This window comes from Halichoerus grypus, chromosome 1, assembly GCF_964656455.1.
Source record: "Halichoerus grypus chromosome 1, mHalGry1.hap1.1, whole genome shotgun sequence".
Taxonomy (NCBI): Eukaryota; Metazoa; Chordata; class Mammalia; order Carnivora; family Phocidae; genus Halichoerus; species Halichoerus grypus.
The window spans coordinates 138,150,827-138,164,681 of NC_135712.1; the positions used below are offsets into that span (position 1 = coordinate 138,150,827).

At 35.7% G+C, this 13,855-nt stretch overlaps 1 protein-coding gene across 3 annotated transcripts in view; it reads right to left on the bottom strand.

Annotated features, from left to right (window-relative positions):
• Positions 1-239: 239 nt before the first annotated feature.
• The window catches only part of NGLY1 (N-glycanase 1), a 56,610-nt gene continuing 42,994 nt past the window's right edge, over positions 240-13,855 (bottom strand). The window contains exons 9-12 of one of the 3 annotated variants that reach the window (XM_036109174.2): positions 13,457-13,621; positions 8,794-8,979; positions 1,523-1,700; positions 311-1,147 (exon numbers count right to left, since the gene is read on the bottom strand). In XM_036109174.2, coding sequence (XP_035965067.1) covers positions 972-1,147; positions 1,523-1,700; positions 8,794-8,979; positions 13,457-13,621 — 705 coding nt within the window. In that variant the 3' untranslated portion in view covers positions 311-971. Of the gene's footprint in view, positions 1,148-1,522; positions 1,701-8,793; positions 8,980-13,456; positions 13,622-13,855 lie in introns of all 3 variants that reach the window. The other 2 variants (XM_036109196.2, XM_036109184.2) reach the window with 2 other exon arrangements.

Here is a 13,855-nt window from a genome sequence, read left to right on the forward strand (position 1 = left end):
AGTTGCACAGGGTGAGAATCTGAGAATGCACTTTTCTTGTATGAAGAGTTGAGAACTCACTTTGCAGAACATCACAAAGAGTGAGAATACAGGAGCTGTGTCCTCCTCTCCTCTGCCTCCTTTGGTGCTATCACAATGCTTGCACAAACGCTTAATAAACGGTCACTAAATTCAACTGGCGAGGTTATATGGACGTACCAAAAACTCTTGATTAACATATACTGTACAATCTAGTTACATAGTTTCAAAGACAGGAACAGATCTTTATTCAATGAGGTAGATAGAAATACTCAAAAGTAAACTCGAAATGTCCACACATGGATTTATAATGTATTTCTGAATATACGCAATAAATGTTTTCATAACTCTCGTCTATTCCAACAGTTTTCAATGTTTAGCATACTTATTAAAGATTATTTAGCCAAAGTAAACACTAAAATGATATAAGGCAAAATAATTCATTTTATTTCTTAAATGCCTATGTATTTACAATCATAAAAATGTTCATGCATTATAACTTATGAGATACTATACTTTCACATTTATTAAAAATTAAAAATCTTAGGAAATCTAATTACTTATGAAGAAATTAATGGCTGATCAAAAAATGTCATATAACTATTATTAGCTTAAGATTATATCATAATCATGAATAGCATTTCATCATGAATACCTTCATTTTACTTTTACAACTATACTTAAGAGTTTTTAGATTAAAATCTCATATTGAGGCAATAAGACTTTACTTCAAATTACAGTCACATATGGAAGGGAGCTTTTAATTCAAGGTTTCATTATGGTCCATAGTATAAAGATATATTTTCATGAGGGGTACATGATGGATAGCCAGCAAAAGAAATATGCTAGCAGAGGGTAGTAAATTGCCAACTAAGCATGCACTGAACCAACAGACTACTTTAGAACATGGTAAGTCCTTGATTATTGCCAGCTTTTCTATAATGTTCAGGTTCTCAAAGGTCACCGAATTTTATAATTATCTCCAAACAATTTTCTTCATGGTCATTTAAGCTTTGTCTAAACAGCTGGGTATGTTGCCAAGCAACACCACCATCTCCTCTGCTTAATTTTGCTTCCAAAATAACTTCAGTGGCACCAGAAAAATCAAGATAGGAGTGAAGAGTTTTATCTGTTGGAGGAAAAAAAAATAATTAACACTTTGCTTTTAGTAACTTAAAGAATATAAAGAAATAGTTTTGGAATACATAGTTTATACCTAACCTGTAGGTACAATCAACCCTTAAAAAAATAAATATAAATTATTCCTTATAGAGGAAGTATGTCCTTTGAAACAAAGAAATGGCTTTTCTTCATCCATTTGTGTTTCACAATAAAAAACACAAACAGTTCTATTAGAATGAGGTTATACAAGTTTTAATTTTATTTATTTATTTTGCTGCAGTAGTATGAATGACTCTTGGGTATGAAAAGCTCAAATAAGTGCAATTATTTTTCAGAGTGTTAAATATACTCATCATGATTAATTCTTCAGTCAAATGCTTACCGCCTGACAGTTCTACTTGGGCTGTTTCAGATCGCAATTTCCACTGTATTGTTCCAGTCTGAAAGGTTTGACTACTTGTTCTAATGGAAATGCTATCTACTTTTAGGCCAACTGACCCACACTCAAACTTCCAGGAAATATAAGCATAAGATGATCCTTCCCTTCGGGCTAAATATACCTACAAAGGAGGAAGGGAACAAAGAATTGTCACAAATAATAAAACAGTGCAGAAAACACATATAGTCAAAGTCTTACTGTCATAGGGTACTATATACAAACGGTTATTAAAAACCTAATTTCTTCCCCACTGAGAAGATTTTCACTGTTAACATTTTGCATTTTATCAGCAATTTTTCCTATAGTGTATTTTGCTCTGGAAGAAAGATACTTGGATACAGGTGCCCCGATAAATATAACGCTAAGGGGTAGATGCTAACCAAATTCTAGTAAATCATATTTTCTTTTAAATTAGTTAAGTCCAGCTATTTAACATGAACTTTATGATGAGTCCTGCTGAAAATGAAGAATCCTTTTAAATGCAATTATTCTTTATCTTCTTTTCTAAGTCTGGATTTTCAGATAAGCTTTCCTAGAGCGAGATGGGCCATCTACCTAAGTTAAGAAAATAACTCAGTCATTGTTAAGTAATGGTTTAAAATATAGTATTCATGCTGTCTCTCTACATAGTATGCTCCCATTCTTTCACTATCAGTGACCCTTACCACTTTAAATATATACTATTTAAGGCATCCAAGTTTACTGGCTGCTTCCAGCTCATCTCCTCTCATAGTTTCAAGTACATTCTTGAAGATGTGGACGTGAACACTGACATCCACAGCCTTGGTCTTTCACAGGTAACTCCATTCACCCAGGCCCAAACCCCTAAAAATTTGACTCTTTAATCACTTATCCCTGATGCTCAAACTCACACAATAACTCATGCATTTCTTTGAAATAAATCTCAAAAAAACCCTTTCCTTATTTATACCACACTTACCACTATAGTCATGACTTTATGCTCATCTCTCTCCAACTGCCTAATTAATCTTTTTAAAAGCCCACTTCCTTCCTATCATTTGCATGGTCTAGAATGTATAGCAAGTAACTGGCTTGAGCTTAAAATCCGAACTCTCAGCTTTCACAGTCCTCCAGAATTTCACACCATTGTGAACTGCCAATAATTCTTTGCCCAAATGTAACTTGTATCAGGTGTATACTTAGTATGATCTTAACCAAATCATAAGTTTTCTGGGGGCACAGGCTCTGGATTCATATGGGTTTAATAAATAGTATTTAAGTATTAAAAGTTTGCATACACACATATTCTTTTAGAAACCTCTTACTTCTTGGGACAAATAGAAGTACCATATGATACATCTGCCATGGAAATGTCCTACTACCTGTTTTTAGTCATCAAGTAAAAAATCAATCGCTGCTAGCATTCTATTGATAGTCTATTCTATTTCACAACCTATAGTTTTTCTTCCAGGTTAAATATGTCAGCTAATTTAATTGGAAAGTTTTTAGAATCAGTGAGCTGGAAGTTATCAACAACTAAAAACAATCACTCCTCAAGGAAAATGACTTAAACTCTTTAGACTAGATTGCACTGGATGGCACACCTAGATGTATGGAAGTGTTGACTGCTCCACTCAAGTTTAGGGCAATCTCACTATAAACTCCTCTAATGCCCACATATTCCCACTGCAGTGTTTCTCCTACACCTGGGGCTGAGGACTGACCAGTGCTCCCTGGGAGTCACTGGTTCCATCTATCCTAAACTACTGGCCGTCTACGGATTACCTGTAATTTAATTACTACTTCAAAGCCATGCCTAGTAAAGGGGATTAACTGGAAAAGATGAGCCAAACAGTAGGGTTATTGGAAGAAAGGTGGCTGGAAGAAACTAAAAGAACTGGGGAAAAGTAATCTTAAGACAAATACATTCAGATTTATGTCTCAGTATATACTTTTTTACGTCTTGTATCTTTTTTAGAGTTCAGTAGTTTCAAATGATCCCCTCCCCCTAAAAGTGTGGGTATAAAATATGACAGATTGAAGTCAGGTTAATTTCAAATTCCTAGCTTACCCCCAGAATTATCTTAGTTATACCACATGGGTCTGGGCCACAGCTGTGGTTTTAACTGTCATAAGAAGGTTTATAATAGCTGTTGAAAATGTCTGAGACAATTGCTTGTTCTAAAATTTACATTTTTCAGTTGTAAAGGCATCAGTTTTTAAGACTCTAAAAAGTTAAAGGATAGGATAGAATTCATCATGGAATTCTTAAATGCTTAAATAAACATTCAAACACATTGTGAGCAAATAAAAGGTCTCTTAGGCTAAAGAAACAGTATATGGAAATAAAAGACTCTATTGATATTGAAAATTCATGTCATCTTTTTCTCACAATATATTCTGTCTGTACCATTTTAACCAACTAATTTTAACTCAGCATTTTTGGAGGTAGAAGCTATCAAGAATATGTATACTCAGTTTGATAACTGAAATGTGCCCAAACAGTAAGATTTATATAAATACCCAGCTGTAGTCCTTTCTATGTGTAATAGCAACAGAACCAGTAATTATAATTTATTTAGGAGAAAAAAAGTACTTTATAAACTTTCAAATATTCAATTGTTTGGTCTAGAGAAAGAAATTTTTTTTTTTTTAAACTATTGGATGTTCCTTACTTCTTGGGTTATCTTAGACAAATTTTTGGCTGTCGGCTTTTTAATTCATCGGTGCCATTTACTGTGTGCAGTTCTACAGGCTTGGTCTTGCAGTTTCGGGGACTACCAAGAGCTACCTTACTTTAGTAGCAGGAAGAGTAAAATCAGAAGTCATGGAGTTTACCCCTACAGACTTGAAATCTATACAGCACCCCACCCCCTCCCTCTAGTGACCCATCCCTTCCCTTTTTTCGGTAACTGTAAGGCATACAGTGCAGGCAGATCACAACCTATGGGTGACAATGAGACCAGTCTGTGTATGGCTTAAGGTCTCAGCTATGCCATTAACAATGCACACAACGCAAACTTATCCTTTGGATTATGGCTGTGACCACTATTTTCAAGACTGAGAACAATATGCATGTGAGCTTCTTTATGCTTTATGTTTTTCACATTCTACAGAAGATCCTTACTTAAAGATTTTCTGATTACTGTATGCCAGGCTGTTCTGTCCACTGCTATGGTTTTCTGGAGGTTTGGTTTGTACTGCACTGTTGAAGCTGTTCTTTGCTCTGCTCTTAAAATGATTTTTCTGCTTAGCCTGTTAAGATTAACTCTAGTTAAAAAAAAAAAAAAAGATTAACTTAAGTTTACTGTACAACAGACACTCTGCACATATTCCTACACATATCTAGCAGAACAACTGCATTTCAATAGATTTTAGTTTAATGCTAGTAAATTGGTATTGCTCATGATTATTTTTGGTTATTCCATTTTATCACTGAAATCAAACATAAATCACTGTCAGTCCCCACTGTATTTACATCTTTCTGTATTACGCTTATTTTTTCTATTTGTAGCCTCCGTAATTACCTCTGGATCATGAGTGTGATCATGTCCTTCCCTTGCCTGAAATCTTTCATGGTTTCCTATTACATAACTGCAAGGTAATCAAAGTCCCTGGGACCTGACCACTGTTTGCCCCTCTAGTCTCATTTCCCACTCTTCTCCCCCGTATTTCCTACTACATACTCTTCCCTAAATATACCAGACGTTTCTCACCCCAGTGCTTTTGCACATGCTGTATCTCCTGCTCCCTTCTTCTACATCCTATCTCCACACTGAGAAACTCTCCCTCTGCCTCCTTCTCCAAAAGCCTATTCAGGTATTACTTCTTCTGCAAGGTCATCATCTCTGACTCAAGAAGGGATAGTGGCTCTTCATTCTGTCTTCTTTCCCTTAGAGTCATATACAGACCCATATTCTTCTAGCACTTATCTCACTAATCTGAACAACTGGTCCACATGTCTTTCTCCTCCAGTAGTCTATGCTCACCTTGAGGCTCGACTCCTAATTTATCATGACATCCTAAGGGCCAAGCACAATGTCTGACAATGCATGTTTACTGAATGACTAAATGAATCAATTCTTGACATAATGCCACGCCCCAAAAAGTGCTAAAGTGACTCTAGTGACAAAGATGACACTTTGCAAGAAGTACCTAAGGACATGCCAAGGGATAGTCTGAATGAAGACAGAGTATCTTTGACACTCTACACAGTCTGAGGGTGGTGTAGAATTTAGGCCATATGCATTCAAACATTCTTTCTTACATTCAGCAATCTTTTTTTTTTTTTTTTTTTAAGATTTTATTTATTTATTTGACAGAGAGAGACACAGCGAGAGAGGGAACACAAGCAGGGGGAGTGGGAGAGGGAGAAGCGGACCTCCCACCGAGCAGGGAGCCCGACGCGGGGCTCGATCCCAGGACCCTGGGATCATGACCCGAGCCAAAGGCAGACGCCCAACGACTGAGCCACCCAGGCGCCCCACATTCAGCAATCTTTACTAAACATTTATCAGGCACTATGCTAGACATATGCATACTAAGAGTACAAGTGAGTAAAAAAAGACAAAGCCTTTTCTTTGAGAATGCTTACAATTCTAGTAGGACAGAGACAAATAATCTATTCCTACACAAATTTGTTAAATAAATGTCATGAAGGAGACGTACATGTACAGTGAATAAATAAAGGGGGAAATGGATCCAGTTAGCTGGGACTAGAGGGAGTGAGGCTTATACCAAGTTCCAAGCAAAGGAATAAGCGAATCTAACACAAAGGAAAGTAAAAGGGGTTCTGTACAGAAGGAAGAAGGGCAGTGCCGCTGCTATGTAGAGCAAGGGGGTAGCATGGTGCAAGGCAAGGCCAGAGAAGAAGGCAGAGGCCAAACTCAGAAGAGACTTGATCTATTTCTTACCCTACGAGCACTCAGTAATGACTGGGGTTTGGAAAATGCTTTTCTGGCTTAACAGCATGGAAAACAACTGTGAGATGCAGGAAGACTAATTAGGAAGCTATTAACACTTTTATCAAGGTGTTATCATTTGCCTCCTAAAAGATATATTGGTCTTCTTGATTCAGCTTTTTATATTCCTTCCAAATAAGACATCACTGAACAGTGTATTTGCCAAATAGTAACATTTAGTAAGTCTCCCTGTTCCTGGGAGGCTAACTCTTTGAGAGGGTAAGAATCTGTTCTAAGTATCTGAGGGCAGGCTGCATGTGATCTGTCAGGATTCCAGGCTGGAGGTTACTGAGGAAAGGTGTGGTGGGAAATAGGCTTCTTCTATTTAGTGGAGCTAGAGAATCCCTAATTGGGAACATGCTAATACAAAACTAAAAATATTGACTTAGGTGGAAAATTCAATGTTTCAATGGCAATATATTACTTCTGAGTTATTAGACTCTGTAAGTGTAATTAAGATTCTAATATTTTCTTCATATTATAACACTAAACAGAGTCATTCAACTTCTAAGTGATGTCCTTTGTACACGTATATCAAGGCATAAACTTAAAATTGAGTGGGAGCCTGTTTTTTACTTAATGGCCTCTGCATCTCATTTACATTATTTAAATCTTACTCATAAATATACCGTCTGGCCACAATGGTCTATTTAGAGAACTCCAAAACATGCCATGTACTGCATGCTTTTCCCCTACTGTTCCCTTGCTTTATGAACACCTACTCATCCTTCAGCGTCCAGCTCAAATGTCGCCTACTCTGCGGAGCTTTCCCCAACTCCCACAGCCAGAGCTAATTACTCCCTCCTTGGTGTTTCCATAGCAATGTGTTGATATCCTTATTATAGCACTCTGCATCGTGGGTAAGATGGCTGTTTATGCTTCAGCTTCCCCTGTTAGATTTTGAGGGCAGAAACCGTATCTTTATCTTTTTATCCATGTAGCTGAGAACAACGCCTGACATAACAGGCATTCAGTAAATGTTTGCTGATGAACAAATGAGTAAGACAGAGAAGAAATATCCCATAGAATCGATCTGTTTCTCATCACACCACATCTTCTGCAGAAGTCATTATTTTCTCCATTAACTTTCTCCATTAACACTGCTGGTGAGGAAGAAAGGCATACTCTTTCTTTAGTTCCACAAGGATAGCTTAGTCCTTGGATAAATAACGTCTATCCTATCCTGCTTTCTGTTCCGAAGAATCTTTAGGCTAAGAATAGTCTTCCAGAGAAGTTCATCCTCTCTCATTAACTACATAATCAATTACAGATATACACATCTTAAAATTTTCAATTTGATCTTGCTCTATTTTTTATGTTCTTCAACTGAAGAAGAAAATTCCTAAACCTACAATTTTAATAATGTTGTAAGTTATTCTTAGTTTAATACAAAAAGATCACCAATATAAGCACCAAGGTAAATTTTAGAACCAAAACATACGACTGGAAAAGAAAAGGCAAGGATCTCATCTCTGTATGTCTTCTGTATTCTGATTAATGCCTAGAACAGTGATAAGCATAAACACTAGCAGCTGTTAACCCGTGACTTACTTTTAAAATCTAGCCAATGTGTCTTACAAATGAGAAACTTCCCTTCCTACTCAAACTTTAAAAGCTCCCTATAAGCTGATTAACTCCTATGAAAATCTATCAATAACATGGTTCGATCTACTGAGGTCATGTGAATAGTTCTGTGTTCATTTCTGGTGCGTATCTAAGGGGAGGTCAGTTTAAAGGCAAAGCTTCTTACTTGTAACAGATAACCTGTGCCGACAGTGCAGGTTGGTATAAGTAAAATACTATAGTCCTAGCATCCATTCCTTTATTCTTTAGGGCACGGAGAAGAAATAACCAATATTGCTGCTTAATCATCCACATTCTTATGAAATTAAAGTGTGTTAAATGGTTAGCTCTTGGGACTTTAGATTAAATGTTAGAGTCCCCAATAGCCTGCATTTAGTAGGTAATCAATAAGTACCTGTGAAGGAATTAAATAACACTATATTTTATATATTCAGGCAAAAACTAGTCATGAGTTGGTCACACACTTATTTTCCCCATGAGTGAATTAAGTTCAGCCTCTTTGATGAAAATGGATGCTTTCCTTGATACAAATGCACAAATTTCTTAGGGACTTTTGATTAAATAAATCTTGGAAGCAGGATTTTCTTTTACAGGTTTGAAGATCACTAAAATTTTGATATATTAGTTTTCACATTATACACAACTGAAATAATCTACATTTGTTCAAACAATGACAAAGTTTTTAAACAGTTTCATGCATGAAATTACCATGTTCCAGTCTGTTTCAACTTTTCTGAATATGGATTCCATTTTCCACACACCATTCTCCCATCCAGAAATGGTCTGATTATTATTTGAAACTCGGACGTAACTATCTTTCACAACATTATAACAAAGGTGGAGCTGTTTCAAAATCTTCTCATTTTCAGAGGGGATGAACAGGGTTTCTTTTCTCTTAAAAAGAAAGCAGAATTAGTTTTCAAAATAATGGAAGACTATATATGAGGAACTGCTATGTACAGTGGTAAGAGCTTCCTTCAACTTGAAAATGAAGAGTTGGTGCCATTAAAAAATTTGGAAAATATTTTATAGGTTAAGTAGGATTAGTATGATGTGGATATAGCACCAACAATTACTAAACAGAAAATGTGAAGTACTAAACAGAAAACGAGAAGTATAAACTATATATAGCTCTGATTTATATTTTTGTGATTTGTGTTCAACCTAAATTCACTTCTTTTTCTTCATTTCTACCACCAACATCTCCAAATTGGACTCCAATTGTCTCCTAAAGTTGACTCCCAGCTATCAACTCTTACCTCTCCTATCCATGCTCCACATGGTAATGAAAGTGATTTTCTAGATATTGGGATAAATTGGGATATGTCACTTTTTTGCTTAACTCACTCCAATGACTTCCACTGTACCTAAACTCCAAACCTTTACCATGGCTACTAGGACTCTAAATGATCTATTCCCTACTTACTTTTCCAACCAATCTCATGTTACTCTTCCATTAGCTCCTCAAAAAGGTCCAGCTAGTTCCTGCCTCAGGACCTTGACACATGCTGTTCCCACTGTCTGGAATGCTATTCTTTCTACTCTCCATATACTTGATTCTTTCTCATCCTTCTGGCCTCAACTTAAAGCCATTTCATTAGTATCATTTCCTGATACCCTAAGCTAGGAGAGTGCCTGGGACACATAGCTTGAAAGAATTCTCCACATGTGTAAATCACTACAAAAGGTCATGCTTTACCTTAAAATTCCAGGAAAAATTTACATTCTAGCCCAAAATAAATTCATGTTTGTTGTAATGTAAATCCCCAGAAATCCTAAAATCACTGAGTGAATCTAAAGTCTAAGAAAGATAATATATTTATCCTGTGTCTTTATGTGCCACTAACACAATGGCCCTTGTTCTTTAGACATGGGCATAGTAGCATTTTGTTATAGGGGCTGCCCTGTGCATTGCAGGTTGTCTTACCAGACATTGCCAAATATCCCCTGGAAGGCAAAAATCACCCACCATTGAGAACCACTGTTCTAGTCTGTGTCAATGTCTTGCCACAGTATTTGCTAATCAATCAAAAGAGTAGGCAATGCTTTTTTGTTAAACATTGGGTACTAGGTATTTAACAATATGAAAACTTCAAATGTACAAGAATCAATAAGCAGAATATAAAACATCTCAGAAACAGTGTTTGTGTATATACATCACTGTCAGCATTATTAAAATAGTAACGCTAAATATATGAAAAAGATAATTCCCTAGTAGAACCTGTGAGTATTACTGTCAAAAAGGTAAAGAAAAAAAGCAGCTTATTTTTATAAAATGATTTATAATTATGAATGATAACTTCAAAACAAGCATGTAACAAAGCTTCCCAGTTCTTTTCTTCTTTATCAAAGATATTATAGGGTGCTGACAGAAGCCAAATGGAAATAAAATTTAAAAGTAGCATTATCTACTAATTTACAAAGGATAACTAATTACCAAAGGGAAAAGATACTTATGCTACTGAACATAATCATATGTGCAACTGAATAATGGAGCAAGAATAACATTAATATTTCACAGAATCTTTTATTTTTTTAAGATTTTATTTATTTATTTAATAGAGAGGGCAAGCAAGTGGGGGGAGGAGCAAAGGGAGAGGGACAAGCAGACTCTGTGCTGAGTGTGGAGCCTGATGTGGGGCTCGGTCTCATGACCCTGAGGTCATGACCTGAGCCGAAACCAAGAGTTGGATGCTCAACTGACTGAGCCAGCCAGGTGCCCTTCGTAAAATCTTTTAAATCTAAGATTAAGATAAAACTTTTCTTTCTGGAAATAATATCACCAATGTTTCCTTCTTTTCCAAACGATTTCAAGGTGCAGTTCCATAACTTTTTAGGACTGACATTTTTCATTATTCAATTTACTTTTAAAACAAACATCTACTTCTAAAAAGGAAAATTTTTTTTTTTTTAAAGATTTTATTTATTTATTTGGAAGAGAGAGCACGAGAGGGAAGAGGGTCAGAGGGAGAAGCAGACTTCCTGCTGAGCAGGGAGCCCGATGTGGGACTTGATCCTGGGACTCCAGGATCATGACCTGAGCCGAAGGCAGTCGCTTAACCAACTGAGCCACCCAGGTGCCCAGGAAAATGATGTTTTAAATCCATGTCTGTAATGGTCTCCAGTAATTGAGAAATTAAAAAAAAATTTCAAAAGAGAAGACAATCTGGGCATATGACCCAATTCATATTTTTAAAGTTTAATCAACTTACATGCCATACAAGAGGAAGCACATCCATCCATAAAAAGAAAAAAGAATGAAGACCTAATATCGATGTTTTATTTAAATTGAACACAGCTGTGAATTAAATTAGCTCTTTTAAACTGGCTTCATTTAGATTTAAACTTGTAACTTGCACTGCATCAGCAGTGATTTGAATTATCTGTTGAATTTAGATCTTGTAATTCTGTGGCTGAACCAACACTTTCAACTGCCTCCTAAAGTAAATTAAAAAGCAAACATAAAGTTTACTGGGGATAATTCGCCCATTTTGGACATATTCCTTTATTGGAGAAACGAGTTGCAACAATGGCAAATTTAGAAAAAGTAGATATAAAACCCTAATTTCTTTGGAATTTTGATATGATACCGTGGTGGGTTATTTTCCTTCTAAGCATTTTTCATTACATATCTTCTTAGACATTTACATAAAACACTTTCTAGTGAGTCAACTTTAAGTTCCCTAAGTGCAAGGGACAGGTCTACTGTATTTTTTAATGTCCATTACAGAGCACATTGCTTTTCACCTAGCCCCTAATATAGGCATATTTCCATTGTTCATTATTTAATTTTGGGACATTAATCAAGACATAACGTCTTAATATAAATTTGACAATATAATAGTAATCACACCAGCAATGATAATTTCTAGCCAATACCAGATGTATATAGCAAATACATATGAAATAAACACGTTCATCCACTGGATTATCCAGATTCTATTATTTTTCCCACTGTACTTTATAAATTTATATATATATAAGTATACATACTTATATATATTTTCGTATATATATTTAAACATATATATGAGAATATATATATTTTCATATATATTCATATATATATATATATATAAGAAAAGGTAAACACGGCTCTCTAAAACGTATTAAATCTTATTTTGAAAAACTTGAACAAGCATTTCCCAAAAGAGGATATCCAAAAATTTAAAGAACAGGCATTCAACTTCATTAGTCATCACCAAAATACAAAGTAAAATCACAATGTAATACTACTACATACCACCAGAGCTGCTAAAATGAAAAAGACAAAACCAACTACAGGTGAAGATGTGGAAAATTCGCATTCACTGCTGGGGAGAGTGTAAACTGGCCCAACCGCTTTGGAAAGCTGCTTGGCAGTATCCACCAAGGCTGAACATACTCCTAACTCCTACTCTATCACCTAGCAATTCCACTCCTAGGTATATACCCAACTCAAATGCATAAAGACATTCACCTAAAGCATGTATATAAATGTCCACAGCAGTACGATTTTTAACAGTCAAAACCTAGCAACAGCCCAAATACCTATCAATGGTGGCATGGATAAATTGCATTTATAAAATGGAATATTATACAGTAATGAGAATAAATGTGCCATAAACATGCAGCAACAAGTCTGAATTTCACAAAATAATATTGAGAAAAAAAGTATTCACAAGAGTACGTATGTTACAATTCCATTTACATAAAGCACAGTAACAGGCAAAACTAATCTATGATGTTAGAAACCAGGATAATGGGTTATTCTTAGTGGTGGCAGAAGTGACTGGAAGGGAACTCATGGTTGTTCCTCAGATTCTGGTGGTCTATTTCTCACTCTGGTTGGTGGTTACATGGGTGCTCAATTTGCGAAAATTTGTTAAGATGTACACTTATAATTTGTATATTTTTCTGTATGTACTTCAGTAATAGTTACACTACACTGAAAATTTACATAGGAAAATCCTATTTTAAAATGCCTTGCTAACTCCTGCATGTGAATACACTATGTCAATCAATTATTGGTTCTTTCAAATGTTTATGTTTTTTAATAATTACTCTAAAAAGTTCATTGAAAGGTCATGGCCTGGGGCGCCTGGGTGGCTCAGTCAGTTAAGCATCTGCCTTTGGCTCAGGTCATGATCTCAGGGTCCTGGGACTGAGCCCCACATCGGGCTCCTTGCTCAGCAGGGAGTCTGCCTCTCCCTCTCCCTCTACCTGCAGCTCCCCTTGCTTATGCTCTCTGTCAAATGAATAAATAAGATCTTAAAAAAAAAAAAAGAAAAGAAAAAGAAAGGTCATGGCCATTGCATTTTTCTGTAAGCAAAGAGCACAGTATTGGAAACAGTCAAGTGAGAAGATTATCATGCTATAATGAATTAAATACCTCTAGACCCATTTCACCTCGGGCTACTCTCCAAGCCACTGACCCAGATATTCTTCCACCAAGTTCTCCAGGTTTAGGGGTTTTGGGAGATATAAATTCAACAAGCTCCACAATTATCCTCTGGAGAAGTTCTTTTCTTCTGTTTTCTGACAAAGATATTTGCCTCTGAAATTCATGTTTTAAAAAAAGTCATTAAGATGAGGGAAATGTAGAGGTCCACCTCTAAGGAGGAATATACATAAAACATTTGTATTTTAATGGGATCTTGAAAGATATAACCAACTTTTTGTTCACACATAGTTATTTGGAAAATAAGACACTGTGGAAAACTTAAAATAATTTTACAAATTTTATGTAATTTTATGTAAAGAAATAATTTGACATCCATATCCAACTCTT